This window comes from Sceloporus occidentalis, unplaced genomic scaffold (genome assembly GCF_023333645.1).
Source record: "Sceloporus occidentalis isolate IW3139 unplaced genomic scaffold, rSceOcc1.0.p SCAF_2, whole genome shotgun sequence".
NCBI lineage: Eukaryota > Metazoa > Chordata > Lepidosauria > Squamata > Phrynosomatidae > Sceloporus > Sceloporus occidentalis.
In genome coordinates this window covers 220070203-220083028 of record NW_028316982.1, presented here as the reverse complement: position 1 = coordinate 220083028, position 12826 = coordinate 220070203, and the positions used below count along the sequence as shown (strand labels likewise).

The window sequence follows — 12826 nt, the reverse complement described above, 5'->3', positions numbered from 1 at the left end:
TAAAAAGGTACAAAATATTGAAGTATGTATAAATAAATAAATAAATAAATAAATAGTTACAAGAAATTTAACAACATATGTGGGAAATTGCTTTTCGAAGCTTTGCTATTGCCTTTCTCTTAGCATGAGAGAGTATGGCTTGCCCTCGGTAAGTCTCTATGTCTGAGCAAGGTTTCAAACCATGTCTCCTGAAATCCTAGACCATTGTTCAAACCACTATACCACTCTGGCTCTTTCAATCACTGTTAACAAACAAACAAACAAAAAGCAACAACCAAAACACCTCTCTGAAGCTGGTACATGCATGTCTGAGGAAGCTTTTGTTGAACTGCAAATAGATTTAGAGAGGTGACTTTTGGCCCCATGTATTTCCTCCCCCTTTATTCCATTCTCCTTCCTTCCTTCCTTCCTTCCTTGGTATTTGCAATTAAAAATTTAATACTTTATAAAGAAAGCTTGTAAGTTTGATTAAAACTTCATGCTTGGTGACTTCCCTCTCACAACAACCATCTGTTGGATTCACCTTCCTTCAGCGACTAGAGCTAAACTTTTAACATTGTATATAGTCAGAGAATACTGTGATGCACAAAAGCTCTTCTGTTGCTCACTCTCTCTCTCTCTACATTAGTTCCATTTACCAATAACTCAAGGGCTGTTCTTATTTCTCCATTAATGCACTCCCTCATCTGTACTTCAGACTAATGGAAATAAGAAAAGAGAGATTATTTTAAGCAGAGTTTTGAAAAACAGACATACAAGTTATAGTTATTTCCTCACCTTCTTCAAATACATTTGGATTGGTATAGCTGGAAAGAGAAATGTGCCTAAAACTGAACTTTTGCAGATCTGTGTATTTTTGAATCTGTAGATAAAAGTTAAAAATTAATTTTAATTCTCAGAGTGCTTTCCCTGTGTAAAATATAAAACAATAACAAGTTTAAAATGTGAAAAAATATTGATAAAACAAAACAAACAGCAACCTAGCCAAATGAAAACAAAACTAGAAGTATACCCTGTGAGGGAGATAGTCCTCTCATAGAACAGTCTCCACTCCTCTTCACCATGACCCATTTGCTGGTATTCTTTATTCTGGGACCAGTCTCCATGGTAGCTACAGTGGTCATATGTTTTATTTTAGGGAGGGCATTCCTCTATTCAAAGGGCTGTACCCAGTTTAAAGACAAAAAAAAAAAAAACATAAGGAAGGAGAGCAGGGGCTTGAAACTGCCCCAGACTACAGTACATAGATGGAAAAGTAGTGCTTCTTGAAGAGTCAACATTGTTTACTCTTCAGCCCTTCTATGCAACTGATGAAGCAACAGATCCCCTCCCAAGGCTGAGAGAACATGCCAGGCAGCCTTCTCACAGTGCTCTCTCCAAGGTACTGATTCCTTTACCTGCTCAACATTGGGCAAGGGAAAGCTGCTGCTCAGCTGCTAATTTGACTTTTCCCTTGATGAGAAGAGGTGGGGTCTGCAAGAAGCACGGGGCTTAGATGAAAGATGGCAGGCCACCTGGGACCCCCTACAGGTTGGTGCTCATTGTTTCTATGTTTTAATATTAGCTTTTGAATTCTTGAAATGGAGTTTCTGGATGTTTGTGCCCTGTTGTTTGTTGGAGTACTGCAATGGCCAACTTTCAATGAAAGACTAGCAGTAGACAGTAGCACAGAGCATATACCAGTGCAGCAAAGAGTGGGTAGTTACATATGCCAAGGTATAGTTTTAGTAGGGAATGAACATTATATTGGATAAAAGTGTGATAATGAAGCTAGTGTAAGAATTTAAGGAGGGATGCCACATGATCTGAATGGTGAGATGGGTGTGAGGTGATTTTACTATGGAGAATTCTTGACAGATGAGAGAGAAATAAAGTGTTCCATGGGTAGACTACATAGAAAACCAGTTTTAACAATTGTGATAGAATATGACCCGAATCAGGCTTTTCTCAAAGAGAAGAGTGAAACTGTTAGATCTAGGCTCAGAGAAGGCCCACTGAAATCAAAGTGATTTAAGTTAGTTATGATTAGACCCACTGATTTCAATGAATTCATTGTAATCATGATAATGACCAAATTCTCATACAGTTTTAGCATAGGGAAAACTTATGTCAGCAGGTTTATGACAGATTCCGATGACATAGCAGACTGTGCAACAGGCACCATGGCCTTGCTTACCAATAAATCAATCTGTCATTTTGTTTATGGCCTGACTTTTCCTGAAAATTGGGACATAAGTTAGTTAAATAACTATTGTATAATGTTGAATTGGTTTTCCACTTACCAAACTAAAACTGAAATGATGCGGTTTTCATCATATGCTGAAAGCTGCATTGGAAGAAGCAGCGCCACATGCCAGAAAGAACAATGGCTGTATATGGCAGCATACGTGCCTTTCAGCATATGGTGAAAGTTGTGCCGGAAGAACCATGTGTGGGAAAGAGCAATGGCACGCACACCCATGGTGCACGTGCCGCTGTGCCCACCACAAGCACAAGCCCCTTTCATTTAAATGGGGCTTGAGCATATGAGTTTTTTTGCCTACACACATGCGTGTGTGTGTGTGTGTGTGTGTGTGTGTGTGTGTGTCCGGAATGGATCCCCTACATAAGGGAAGGGACCACTGTATATCCTTTAAGAATTGTTAGCTGCACCAGGGACTGCACTTAACACAGCCTTTGAGAGGCACAATAGTACTGCACCAGTTTGTAGCTGCCTTGGATCTCATGTTGGGAGAAAGGGGGGTATTAATTAATCAATCAGAAAAATAATAGCCAGTGAACACAATGCTAAATGACCATGATGATTAAAGGCCAGCTGGGACAACACTGAAATGAAGCAACCTCCCAGCTAAGGTGTTTTGGAAAATGTTTAGGGTAACCCTCACCCATGCCTTGTAGCTTTGTCCCTGAGCTGAAGAGTATTTGGATCTGGTCTAACTTGGCTCCTCCTTCATCCTGCCCCTTCTCTGTCCTTTCTGTTGGTAAATCTTTCTGTTGATACATCTTAGCCAGCCACAGTTCTGCTAGAAGATAGCACTGTTGGTAACTCTCTGAGATCAGCTGGCAGAAGAATTCTTCCAGCATTTCCAGTAGTAGTGGAGACTTGCACCTAATCCTAACTATTTATAGTCAACACATCTTTGTGTCAGGATTATATTATAAATCTGCATTCAATACAAAATGCATGTTGTTTTGTACAGGAAAAAGTGAGTCATCATTTGATAATGGACTGACTATAGGAAGCAAATGAAAAGGCGAAATTAAACTCAGGCCAAAATGTTTCATATGATCAATGGGGTGAATCATGATACTGTCCATAGACAGTGAAGGTATTCTAGGAGAGGAGGACTTGAGAGCAAACAGAATAAAGACTATTTTGGGCACAATTGATCTTGAGGCAATAATAAAATACAGAAGCAGAGGTCATGGTTGGAGATGCTGGATGTGCAAAGGGGAGATGAAGAGAAATGCAACTGAGCACATAGTTCACATGGAAAGCCAAAAATAAAATTAAGTAAATTGTTCTGTAACACTGTCCAAAGGTAGGGTAAAAGGGAGTGAGTACAAATGCTTCAGAGACTTCAGTACAGTGTAGAACTATTTCCACAACAGTGAAAAAAATGTGAATGAGTGACCATTGACACAGTGACACAGATAGGAAGACAATCAGCTACCAAAAAGTCATGGTGACTATTATGAGGAGTTGAGGACAATGGAAGTTATTAATAGTATCAAAGATGGCAAAGAGGCTGAGAACAAATTATATATCTTTAGACTGGACCATTAGGAGATGGTAGGTGATCTGCATATGGAAATTTCAGTGGAGAGTGGAGTACCTAAATCACACTTTAGTGAGTCAAGAGATGAGTAGGAACAAAATGACGTTAATGGGACTCAGCAGCACAAGGAAATAGGACCAGAATACAGCTTGAGAAGTGTGTGTGTGTGTGTGTGTGTGTGTGTTTGTGAGAGAGAGAGAGAGAGAGAGAGAGAGAGAGAGAGAGTTCTGTATGAGGTGTGTGTGTGAGGATCATGTTCCCCTTGATTCATCTTTTCTGTCTAATCTTCACCAATATGTCTATTGCTTTTTGCTTCTGAAATCCTGGAATGTACCAGATATTATCTTCATAATAAAACTAATTATAAATGTGTGAAAGAAAAAGCAAAGCAAACAGACAATACTTTTTGGGAAACATAGATTTTATTTCTGATGATCTGGAATAACAAAATATGAGAGACCATATGCTTTACTGAAAACACTTCAATTTCTGACTTTATGATTGTAATAAATAAAGGATCCACCAAAACAGTTCTATAACATTGGAGCTGTTCTCCTTCACAGAACAGAATGTCATCACCACAGCTGCATGTAGAAATGGAGAGGTACTTTTCTTTTCTTCAAATCACTTAACTTCAAGTCCAAGTTAATATAACAGTTCTCCTTCAAAGTAATTGATTTGAGGAACATTATATAACCTTATCAGAAAGGCACAAAGCAATGCTGCAGAAAAATATTTGCAAAATACAAACATTTTAGGAAGCATACATTAGGTTGAATCTAGACTTAGTCATGCCTAGAGTAGGCCTGCTGAAATCAGTGATATATAGGTTACTCATCATTAACAAGCCTAATTGATTCCTATGACTTTATTCCAATTATGACTAAATCTGGATCTTACTTATAATAATTTTCTATCTTAGAAGGGTTTGTTTAAATTCTTGAATTTGTGTCCATGCTATTAGTGACACTGACAGTGACAAAACAACAACAAATATCTTTAAACACTGCATGGCACTAGATAAAACCTTAGATTTAGAAGATCTGAATGGCTTCATTGCACAGATGGCACAAAATTTCAGGTTCACAAATTTTAAATTTTGAAAAGAGACTCCACATGAGGATGTAAATAACACATATCTACAGTAAGTAAATGCCAAAACAGACGGCCCTGAAAGTCCAGCTCAACACTGGCTTGGGGGCATGACATTTAGACAAGACATTCCCCTGAGTCGCCCAGAAGCCACACTGGTGATTATATACCGGGTGACTTGGGGGCACGGCGTTCAGATGCCACTCGCCCCAGAGCCAGCGATAAGCTGGCTCTAGAGGTGTCTTTTTTCTGCCCCAAATAGGAGTGGGCTTTTCCCGCTCCTATTTGGGGCAGAAGCTGGTTAGTATGTGGCTGCCGCAGCCCAAATCTGGCTCTTTCAGGGGTGGTGTCACTCTGTTTTGACCCTGACATTTCCTTCAGAATTTAAATTCTGCCAGAGTCAGTGAAGAAAACAGGATGATGCTTTTTGAAATTCTATGAATGGATTAAGGGATATCACTGATTATTCTTTCTTTGAGATTTTTCCCACGAATTCATTAACACAGTAAAATTAATCTAAACAAATTTAAAACAATATAAAAACAATAAAAACAATATACAGTAAAACTATGAATATTTTGGCATATCTCAGATATTTGGAAGGCATATGTATGGAGAGAGGTGTTCTTTCAAATGTCAAGGTCCCAAACCATATAGGGTTTTAAATGCCACTATCAGTACCTTGAATTCAGACTGGAAACACATAATTTAAAATTCCACTATCACCTGGCAGCTATAACTACAACTTTCATCTGAGCTGAGGATAATGTAGTCCAATAAATCTGGAAGGTGCCAGGTGGAGATATCTGCTTTAAAGTATGTGGTGTATGATTTTTGCTAATTTTCGTCATTCCAAGGAAATGATTTCTGCTTACATACAATTCTATATGGGATGAGTATGTACGCTGTAAGGTTGCAGCCACATGTCACCTGACTTTCAGGTAAGAAGCCATCTGTCCCTGTTGGGTTACAGATGATGGGCCATAAATCTGATCCAGCACAGCTCTGTTTCTTTCTTTCTTTTTGGTCAAACAGGTAGAAATCCCCAATAATGGCTGATCACATACTGACAAATCAGATCACCACCAACATCAGAGCTGAGATTTTGGGACCCAGGGTGACCTTGGGCAAATCACATTCTCTCAGCCTCAGGGGAAGGCTGAACAAAACTTGCCAAGAAAATCCCATGATAGCTCCACCTTAACAAAAAAAATGGAAAGACATCTCTCATGGTCCTGCTGCAAAAGAGTCAGGTTTTGCAAATCAAAACACTCTCTCGGTGGTGTTTGCAAAATGAAGATGGAGCCCCTGTCTCAGCAACGGTGGGCCCTTTGCTGCTCCAGCAAACATCCCTCCCCTCTTCACAGCCAGCTTTTGATCTACATGCTTGAAACTTTTATTGGGCAAAGACAGTAGCTTCCTTAGAGAGCCAGCATGGTATAATGGTTTGAGTGTTGGACTAGGACTCTGGGAAACCAGGGTTCAAATACCTGCTCAGCCATGGAAGCCCACTGGGTGACCTTGGACAAGTCACATATTCTCAGCCTCTGGGGAAAGCAATGGCAAATCTTTTTTTAATCAATTTTTGCACAGAAAGCCCTAGGAGTAACTATGAGTTGACCTGATAGCACTCAGTAACTGGAAGCCACCAGGTGACCTGCCAGGAGGTTTCCATTTCAAAAATGGTAACCAATGGCACCTAGAAGTTCAGAAGAGGAAGGAAAACAGGTTGCAGTGATGCCCTCTCCTCCTGAGGCTTTTTGGAGGGTTTCTTACTGACTCCCTGGCAGGTGGGGCCTGTGATGGCCCTGCGTCCTCATCTGAGGGGAGTCTCAGCTGTTGGTGGCTCAGCTCTTGGTCAGAGTTATAGACACAAAAAAGCCCTTACTTGGTGACTCTGGGCAAGGCACACACTCTCAGCCTCAGAGGATGGCAAGAGTAAACCCTCTCTGAAGAAACTTGCCAAGAAAGCCTTGTGATAGGTCTCCATAAGTCAGAAAGTGAAAGGATGGCACTGTTCATCTGCAGGTAGAAATTCCCTGTACTTGCAGAGAATTTGGTCCTCTTGTTGTGTGCTTTCAAGTCATTTCCGACTTATGGTGACCTTAAGGGCAAACCTTTCATGGGTTTTTCTTGGCAAGTTTCTTCAGAGGGAGTTTGCCATGGCCATTCTCTGAGGCTGAGAGGGTGTGACTCACCCAAGGTCACCCAGGGCGTTTCCATGACTGAGCTAGGAATCGAACCCTGGTCTCCAGGGTCACAGTCCAGTGCTCAAACCACAATGCCACATTGGCTTGCAGACTGAATATACCAGTAAGTAGTGGGACTGGATCCCACAAAAGTTAGGGCTCAACCTGCCTCTCCCTCTGTCCTCCTACCTCAGATGCTTGAAATCTAAGATCATGCTACAACTTCTTTCTCACAGGAGTTTAAGTGCCCACATCCTTTGCAGATTTAAATGCCAGGAATATCCTGCAAAAACGGGATCGTTTTCAGAAATTCCCCAAAGTAGAAAGCGGCTGATTTTGTCCACTTTTTGTGCGGTTTCATGCCAGATGAATGCTCAATGTCCCTGACGTGTCTGAAAACAATCCAGCGTGGGTTAATTTTCTGCATGGGTTAATTTTGTATTAATGTCCAACGAGTCTGAAAATAATCCCTCTTTTGTGGATTTAAATCCTGTTTCGGCATGGGATTTGGCTGATTCCCTCCTGTGCAATAAACTCCAGAGTTAAGTCTCAAAGGTGCCACAAGATCCCTTTGTGTACTGATATTCCAGACTAACATGGCTACGTTTCTGAATAATAGCCTCTTCTTCTTCTTGGTGGTGGTGCAATACCACATGTAAGAATACTCACTGCGGAAATAATCCAAGCCGACAGCTAGTAGTGCTACAATGAACTACTCCTGTGAGGAGAGACATGGGGAGCTGGGGATGTTTAGTCTGGAGAAGAGAAGGTTAAGAGGTGATATGATAGCACTGTTTAAATATCGGAAGGGATGTCATATTGAGGAGGGAGTAAGCTTGTTTTCTGCTGCTCCAGAGACTAGGACCCGGAGCAATGGATGCAAGCTCCAGGAAAAGAGATTTCACCTCAACATTAGGAGGAACTTCCTGACAGTGAGGGCTGTCCGACACTGGAACACACTCCTTCCTCGGAGAGTGGTGGAGTCTCCTACTTTAACTTTTTAACTCGGTTTGGCAGCGCTTTAACTCTTTGTCTGGCTCAAGACTATGGAGTTCTGGGAGTTGGAGTTTGTTAAACTCCAACTCCCAGAATTCCATAGCCTTGAGCCAGACAAAGCATTAAAGCGCTGCCAAACCGGGTTGTTCCTCCAGTGGGGATGCAGCCTGGGCGAAAGGACCCTCTCCTCCCTGGGTGCCTTGGGAATAAAGGTTCTCCTGGTTCCCTCCCCCCAAAAACTTTGGGCCAATGGCGAGGCGTCGGGGCGGAGTTGCCCAACTTGCCTCCTCCTCCTCCTCTTCTTCTTCTTCTTCTCCTTGCCAGCCCCGACGGGCTTGTGTTCTATATAAGCCCCGGCGGAGGAAGATGAAGGCGGCCCCCGAAGCCCCCCTCTCTGCTCCGGCCGAGCCCGGCTGGCGAGAGAAGGAGCAGGAGCAGGAGGAGCAGGAGGAGCAGGAGGCCAGGCGGGGAGGGTGAGGTCCCGGTCTGGGCGGCCATGAGCTGCTCCGAGGTGGCCAGGCAGCCAGAGCCCAGGGGCCCCGCTCCCTCGCCCCCCAGACAGGTAGGGAGGGCCCCTTCCAGGGAACGGGAGAAAGGGAGGGAAGGAAGGAAGGAAGGAAGGAAGGAAGGAAGGAGGGGGGACCTGGCCCAAGGAAAGCCCCAGACACTAAAATATTAAGCCACGCTGCTGAGTCAAGCTCAAAAGGGAGGACGCGGCCAAAGAAGAGCCCCAGACACTGACATCTCAAGCCATGCCTCTCAGTCAGCCTCAAAAGGGAGGACAGCCGAGGGAAATGGAGGACACGGCCAAAGAAGAGCCCCAGACACTCCTAGAACTGTGAATTCATTTCTCTTAGGCTCAAAAGGGAGGACATTCAAGAATAAGGGGGGGGGGCAAGAAAAGCCCCCCACAATTATTATTATTATTATTAAACTTTATTTCTATAGCGCTGTAATTATACACAGCGCTGTACAAAGTCAGTAAAATTAGGAGTAAATAAAAGCCTGCCCTAGGCGTACATTCTAAGATAATAACAATTAAAAGAGGAATAGATAAAATTACCATATAGAAAGGAAAAAACAGATTAAAAACATCAAATATCAAACAAATCACATCACATCAAATATTGTCAGACAGCCAGATAACAATCACAAATTCCCTGAGAACGCTTCCCTAAACAATATGGTTTTCAGCTCAGCTTTAAAGCTGGTTAGGGAAGTGATGAGCCGTGCATGCAGAGGAAGAAGGTTCCAGGAATGAGGGGCAGCTAGAGAGAAGGGACATGTCTGGGACATGTCCAAAGGAGGGCGAGCAAAAGAGAAGAGACGAATGGCAAATATATCTCAGATGCGGGGAAAGCACCTGCCTCCCCCAGGGACACTCCTTTCGCCAGCTGCCTTTGCTTGAGAGGAGCCCTGCTCTACCTCCGGGAGATCCATGGAAGCAGAAGGAGGTCTCTTGGCTGAGGGAGTTTTAAAAACGGTGTGTTCGTTTCAAGTTTATGTGGAAGAGTTCTGGAAAGCATGCCTATGAGGAAAGACTCAGGGAGCTGGGTGGGGATGTTTAGCCTGGAGAAGAGAAGGTTAAGAGGGGATATGATAGCCCTGTTTAAATACTTGAAGGGATGTCATATTGAGGGGGGAACAAGCTTGTTTTCTGCTGCTCCAGAGAACAGGACCCAGCTCCAGGAAAAGAGATTCCAGCTCAACATTGGGAAGAACTTCCTGATGCTGAGGTCTGTTCGACTCTTTCAGAGAGTGACGGAGCCTCCTTCCTTGGAGGGCTTTAAACTGGCAGGATAGCCATTTGTTGGGGTTGCTTGGATTGTGAGTTCCTGCATGGCAGAATGGGGTTGGACTGGATGGCCCTGGGGGGTCCTTTCCAACTCTAGGATTCTGTAGAAAGTGGAGGACGTTTTGGAATTCCTCCTGGACAGAGGGCTGAAATGGGGGGGGGGGGGGCTGTCCTGGAAAAGGAGGACCCCTAGTCTCCCTCATTCGGGGCAAAAAAGTTTGGAGGACATGTCCGGGGTGGAAAGCCGAGCCCCCCTTGGGTCCCCATCCTTCTCCTCCGGAGCTTGGAAGGGATGCTCTCCCCTTGGGCCCCCTCTTCCCTGGGATGCTGAGGCCCCTCCATTGCAAAGCCTGGCCTTGGCCCTCGATTGCGATCGTCAGCTTTTGGTAGCAAAGTTTTTAGACGTGTTCTGGAAGCCGCCTGGGGCTCCTGCCTTGAGAAAAAGGCAAGGCATGGCGATAAAGGAAATAAAGTCCATCACCACCATCATCGTCATCACCGTCTTCTCATGGCAAAGTCATCGTTTCGATCGGGTCCTTAGCAAGTGGGATGCCTGGGACATGCGCGCCTGTAGATGAATGTTGGCATTAAGATGGGCTACATCCACACAGGAGGGATAACCCTCTGGGCCCACCACAAACTCCAACTCCCAGAATTCCATAGCCTCGAGCCAAACCAAGAGTCAAAACGGTGCCAAACCAGGTTATACCTCCAGTGTGGATGCAGCCAAAAAGTGGGGGCAGTTTGAGAAGCCGAGCAAGCAAGAGTCTGCCTGTGTCTCCCTCCCAGAAAAGAGTCTTGGGAGGAGGACCAGCTCTCTTTGTCCCCAGAGAGACCGGCAAAGTGGAAGTGGGGCCCCTTGAAGCTATGGCTGCGAGGGATAGAGACTCAGCAGCAGGAGAGACAGCGCTGGAGAGCAGCGCCTCAGCCTCCTCAGCCCCCAGCCCCTGGCTTTTCCTGCAGCAGAGTGAGAGGAACTCGCTGGAGGAGAGAGGTTTGGGGAGCAGCCTGCAATAGCAACTCTTACCTGGGCAGCTGGGGTGGTTTTGTGCTCATTTGGGAAGGGCTCTGGGATATGTGGTTGCAAAAGCCAGTGTGAATTTGTTCAAAACAAATATTCCAAACATTGTTTTTCTGTAGGCACAACTGCTGCTGATAGACTGTTCCATATTTAACCCTGCGCAACTGCTGCTCATAGACAGTCCTGTATTTATGACTTTCGGAATCCAAGTATAACTGATTAACCCTAGTTTGCAGGATATAATAGCCCACATTATTTATTTCTTGCTAAACTCACTAAAAAAAGTGTCCTTGGAAGTCAGTTTCTCTGATTTTTGGTGGAACTGCCTCATAAATGTCTTTTGGAACTGGATGGCCAGGTTTCATGACTTGGAAGTCAACCTCGCTGACTTTTGATACTCGCTCTTAACACAATTTTGGCAAAATCTTCCAGTCAAATATATTTTGAATTATGGTATGCAGAAGCTCATTCTCAACAAAACAGGCATGTGTTTGCTCCTTAAATTGCTGTGTTCCTCTCTTAAATATGCCGACAGGAATTCAGTTTTATTAATTGTCAAGGGATAACTGAGTCGGCCTGTTTAAAACAAAAACAACAACAGAAGAGTTTGTGTGGTTTACGTGTGGTTTAATTTTTAATCTTGTGCAACTTTTCTTGTACAAATTGTTTGTGGCACAGACTTTTTGTGGATTAAAGCCTTTGATAAATATGATGAAGTGAGACTTGGTATACAAACCTATGCCACAATATTAGTTTTCCAGGTGCCACAAAGCTCTTTATTACTTTGACCATTTTGGTTTGTTGCTTTGATTAAGAGTAATGCTTTTTTTTAGGTGAACAGTGTTATTTCAGTAAGGAAGTGAAAACATCATAATTTGCTAGCACTTGTATCTTTGGCATATTATTAACATGCATTCCACTCTTTTTACTAAATCTCAAAACATATTCAAAGATGAACTATAATGTTCACTATCTGTTTGTGTCTGTGTGTTTGTCTTCAAGTCACTTGTTATGGTGATGGCTTGAATTTCATGGGGTTTTCTTAGGCAAGAAATACTCAGAAGTAGTTTTGCCAGTTCCTGCTCCAGAAATATAATCTACAGCATCTGGTATTTGTTAGCAGTCTGCCATCCAAGTACTAACCAGAGTTGAACCTGCTTAGCTTCCAAGATCAGATTGAATCTGGTGCCTTTAGGCTGTCTACTGCTTTACTGTGCATTTTATATATTGCAGTGTTGCTTAAAGTGATTTTTACATACTTAAAGATGCTAAAACAGAGAGTACATAAAAGAAGCAAATTAGCAAACCCTCAATCTTCTACAGATTCACTAAAGCCTGTTTTACCCTCTGACTTAAGAATCTGATGTAACAGAGTAAAATCAGGAAATTCTTATCAGGCTGACAGCATTTTTAGACTATGCTGTGCGTGGGTGAAGTGGGACTAATATTGACTTGGCCCCAGTGCAGTCATCTGAGAATACATTTTTTGGTTGTTGCTGCATTCCATAAGGTTTTATCATTATTATCCACAAAAATTGTTTTCTCCGTACATGGGAAGTGACCCTTAATACCAGCTTGCCTGGGAGATACAAATAAGGGCTAAAATACCAAGATCTCTATTTGAAGTTTATTTCCTCTTTATTTATTGCTAAGATAGTTCCAGCAATACTTGGCTAACCTTTTCAGGTTCATAATACGTGGATAGCAGGAGCATGTAATGTTTTGGCATTCACCTCTATTGAAATTGACTTTGAGATCCAGGCCTTCACAACTGTGTGTGAAGTGCACCAACATAATCCCCCCACGTCCCCATGTTAACAAGAATTATCTTTCATTAAAAAGTTTGAATGCAAAGAAACAGATGCTTTCATGTTCCACTATATCTGGCAATGTAACATTACATTGGGAAGTGGAGGGTTTATTGTTCTTAAACATTTCAATTTCTACTTTTTCT

The 12826-nt window shown here is 43.0% G+C and overlaps 1 protein-coding gene across 3 annotated transcripts in view; it reads left to right on the top strand.

Moving 5' to 3' along the window:
* Nucleotides 1-8419: 8419 nt before the first annotated feature.
* The window catches only part of VGLL3 (vestigial like family member 3), a 35420-nt gene continuing 31013 nt past the window's right edge, over nucleotides 8420-12826 (top strand). Inside the window, exon 1 of one of the 3 annotated variants that reach the window (XM_089512208.1) lies at nucleotides 8420-8618. In XM_089512208.1, the coding sequence (XP_089368334.1) occupies nucleotides 8553-8618 (66 nt within the window). In that variant the 5' untranslated portion in view covers nucleotides 8420-8552. Of the gene's footprint in view, nucleotides 8619-9183; nucleotides 9540-12826 lie in introns of those variants that run through there. The other 2 variants (XM_089512210.1, XM_089512211.1) reach the window with 2 other exon arrangements.